The 3,573-nt window shown below is 44.5% G+C and overlaps 1 protein-coding gene across 1 annotated transcript; it reads right to left on the bottom strand.

Moving 5' to 3' along the window:
* Window positions 1-392: 392 nt before the first annotated feature.
* Window positions 393-2,434, bottom strand: LOC119821795 (forkhead box protein H1-like). The gene is given in 3 exon segments (XM_042055587.1): window positions 393-421; window positions 1,502-1,993; window positions 1,996-2,434. Coding segments are annotated over 3 exon segments (960 nt in total).
* Between the last annotated feature and the right edge of the window lie 1,139 nt (window positions 2,435-3,573).

Genomic DNA, 3,573 nt, shown 5'->3' with positions numbered 1-3,573 from the left:
TTTCTTTTTACATCATCATTCTGCAATTTATTCATAGCCACTGAATTTCTTCATCACATTTATTACTGCTGTTTTGAAGTCATAGTCTTGTACACTACTAAATGACTTTTCTAGGGAACAGAAATAAGGAATTCACAGTTTTGGGCTGAGATTCATTGCCTTGGGTATGCATGATATCTGTGGGTTTGCTATTGGATCTCAAAATCTAGAGTTATCCTTTGGGTAGTATTTCTCTGTTGAGAAATCAAAAGTCCCCTTATTAAGTGTGTGTTTGGATGACTATTCCCTGTTACTCTGAATGATCAGCTTTCAGGCAAGCTGAATTGAATTTATGGTTCAATCTTGAAGCACTTCATTCAATGTTGATATTTGCATGGTGTATTAGAAGTTGGTCAGGCCCAGATAAGGCCAGCTAAAGACCCTAAGCATGGAAGCAGAATGATATAATATTACCTAACTTAAAAGGAACTGCATTATAAGTAACTTCCAAAACTCTAGAATTTACAGAGACATCTCACTGCCTAGAAGGCCATCCAAAGTTCTGTATTATTGTGGCATCCATCTTCAGCTACAGGCCTGTATTATCTGGAAGACTTTTCCATGAAGCAGGAAATTTGAAAGACCGTTTCACCTATATTTGCAGAATTCATCAGTTGTTTTCTTCTCTTTCCTGCAGAAGAATGTCTGGCAGTTTCTTCTGTGAAGCAGGAAATCTTAAGAACCATCCCATCTTTTGTAATATTCAACTGTCACCTTTTGTGAGTCCTACATGTCCAGTACATACAGCATACAATCAAGCACTCCAGGCAGGAGCAGTTTCTTGCACAAATGACTAACAAACTCCATCATCCTCTTGAAGTAATGTTGGGGGCATCTGTGTCTCTCTGCATCTTGTTCTGATTTTCTACCATTGGCCATTGGCCAAAATCAGCTTCTTTATTAACCAATGGCAATAAAACATATTCACAGCATACAGAAGGGAATCCCACATCAACTGGCTGTACTAGAACTCACTACATACAATAAACTGATCTGCAACAAGCATATCTGCCTGTCTTGCATCTAGAGTACTGGGATAAAATCATATATCACCACACCAGCTTTGTAACTGTTTTGCCTATAGCTAGTTTTATTTACTTAATACAATTCCCAGTTTTACTGTGACTGGCTTTAATCACTTAACATAATTATCTCTTTGCAGCAATTTAATTAAAAGGAGCATGAATTTCTCCTACTAACTGATAGAAAAGAAAATCAATTATATATGTATACCATATGTATTTGTTGTATTTTGTCTGTGTTTGTTTTAAGGTTAATAATGGCTGTATACACATGGAAATTAAACAATGCTCACCTGAATCATCAATGGGTTAAGGAATAAATAAAGGGAGAAATTAAAGACTTCCTAAAATTCAATGAAAATAACCACACAACATACCCAGATTTATGGGACACAATGAAAGTAGTGTTAAGAGGAAAGTTCACAGCACTAAATGCCTACATAAAGAAGCTGGACTGGTTGAAGACGGGCACTGGGGACAAGAGATGGGAGGTAGTGTGGCCAAGGGCACCACTACATTGGGAGTGTAGATGGGCAAATAAGAAGTGGGTAGCTGTCCCCACAGGGAAGCTCTGCACCCCCTGCTGGACATCTCCATGGGATCATGGGAACCCTGAAGTAAGTGGACTGGCCAGGTGCCTTGCTCTGGGGAAAGAGAAGGCCTGATGACTTCCCCTTGGGAAGTCTCCCTCTCTATTCTTGTGGGCCCAGGAAGGGAGCGGTGGGGCCACAGAGGCTTCTCAGTGGAGTCACGGGGCGCAGTACACATCTCTTCTTCCCCCTTAGAGCTGGTACCTGCCTGAGCTGAACTGCTCTGTCCAGCTAGCGCAGGCTGCTGGGGCCATGTTGATTCTTTCCCGGGGTCTGCTAGCAGGGACTGGATGCTGAAACCGTCCCTGGATGGTGGTGGGGGGCTGGGCGGCCGGTAAGGCCAGCGTGGAGCACGTAGGGGCTCAGGTCCTTGACGAAAGCTCTGCGTGTGCCCCGGGTCTGCCATCGCCGGCACAGAGCAGTGTTCTGAAGGCGCAGCGCCTCTGCTGGGATCAGGCTCAAGTCCACCGCCCAGAAGTTGCCCTTAGCCTGGGGCTTTGCAGGGTCCTTGGGCACCTTCCGGAAGCACCGGTTAGAGGAAAGGTTGTGGAGGATGGAGTCCTTCCAGCCTTCGTAGTCGTCCCTGAAGAAGGGGAACATTGCCTGGACCTGACGGATGATCTGGGCCAGCTTCAGCCTGCGGAAAGGTGCTGCCTGAATTACCAGAGCGATCATGGCCAAGTAGGTGAAGGGGGGCTTGTCATGACGCAGGTATCTCTTCTTCTTCCTCTTTGGGAAAGACTCTGCCTTTGGAGGCCTCTGAAGAGAGGTGTTGCAAGACATCACGCAAGGAAAGCGGCCCTGTGTGGGGGTCTGATGAAGGCAATAGTTGGCTTGACTCACAATTACCAATACAACCAGAAAAATTTACAAAATTGTGACTTAATTAACACAGGCTAATAAAAATATAATACCTATGGAGGAACGGTGGATAGGGGTGCAGGGAAGAAGATATCTTAATTAAGGAAGCCATTTTAGGGTTAGCAAGAGACTTCACTCTAGAGGGGGTCCCAGGTATCCATGGAGATGTCCACAGCTAGTTCCTTGGGTAGCCGAGGAGAGGGAGCCTGAAATGGCCCTTTCCTATAGCCATACTGATGAATATCTTGCATATCATCATAGAAGCTACATCTGGCAATGTATGGAGATAGAGACAGAGACCCACACGGGAGTGCAGGACTGAGCTCCCAAGGCCCAAATGAGGAGCTGAAGGAGGGAGAACATGAGCAAGGAAGTCAGGACCGCGAGGAGTGTGCCCACCCACTGAGACTGCAAGGCTTGTCTAAGGGGAGCTCACCAAGGCCAGCTAGACCGGGACTGAAAAAGCATGGGATCAAACCGGATTCTCAGAACGTGGCGGACAATGAAGGCTGACTGAGAAGCCAAGAACAATGGCACTGGGTTTAGAAGCCAAGAACAATGGCACTGGGTTTTGATCCTACCGCATGTACTGACTTTTGGGGAGCCTAGTCTGTTTAGATGCGCACCTTCCTGGACCTAGATGGAGTGGGTTGGACCTTGGACTTCCCGCAGGGCAGGGAACCCTGACTGCTCCTTGGACTGGAAAGGGAGGGGTAGTGGAGTTAAGGGAGGGAGAGGGAAATGGGAGGTGGGGAGTAGGTGGAAATTTTTAATAATAAAAATAAATAAAATAAAAATATAATACCTAATAAAAAAAGAAGCTGGAAAAACCCCCACACTATTGAATTAACAGAACATTTGAAAACTTTAGAACAAAAGAAACTTACCTAAGAGAACTAGACAGCAGGAAATAATCAAAGTGAGAGCTGAAATCAACAAAATAGAAACAAAGAAAACAATACAAAAAATAAATAAGACAAAGAGTTGGTTCTTCAAGAAAATCAACAAAATAATCATTTATCCAAACTAACCAAAGGGCAGAGAGAGAATATACAAATTAA

This window comes from Arvicola amphibius, chromosome 8, assembly GCF_903992535.2.
Source record: "Arvicola amphibius chromosome 8, mArvAmp1.2, whole genome shotgun sequence".
NCBI lineage: Eukaryota > Metazoa > Chordata > Mammalia > Rodentia > Cricetidae > Arvicola > Arvicola amphibius.
The sequence above is the reverse complement of the archived record's forward strand: the minus strand, read 5'-3'. Positions and strand labels throughout refer to the sequence as shown.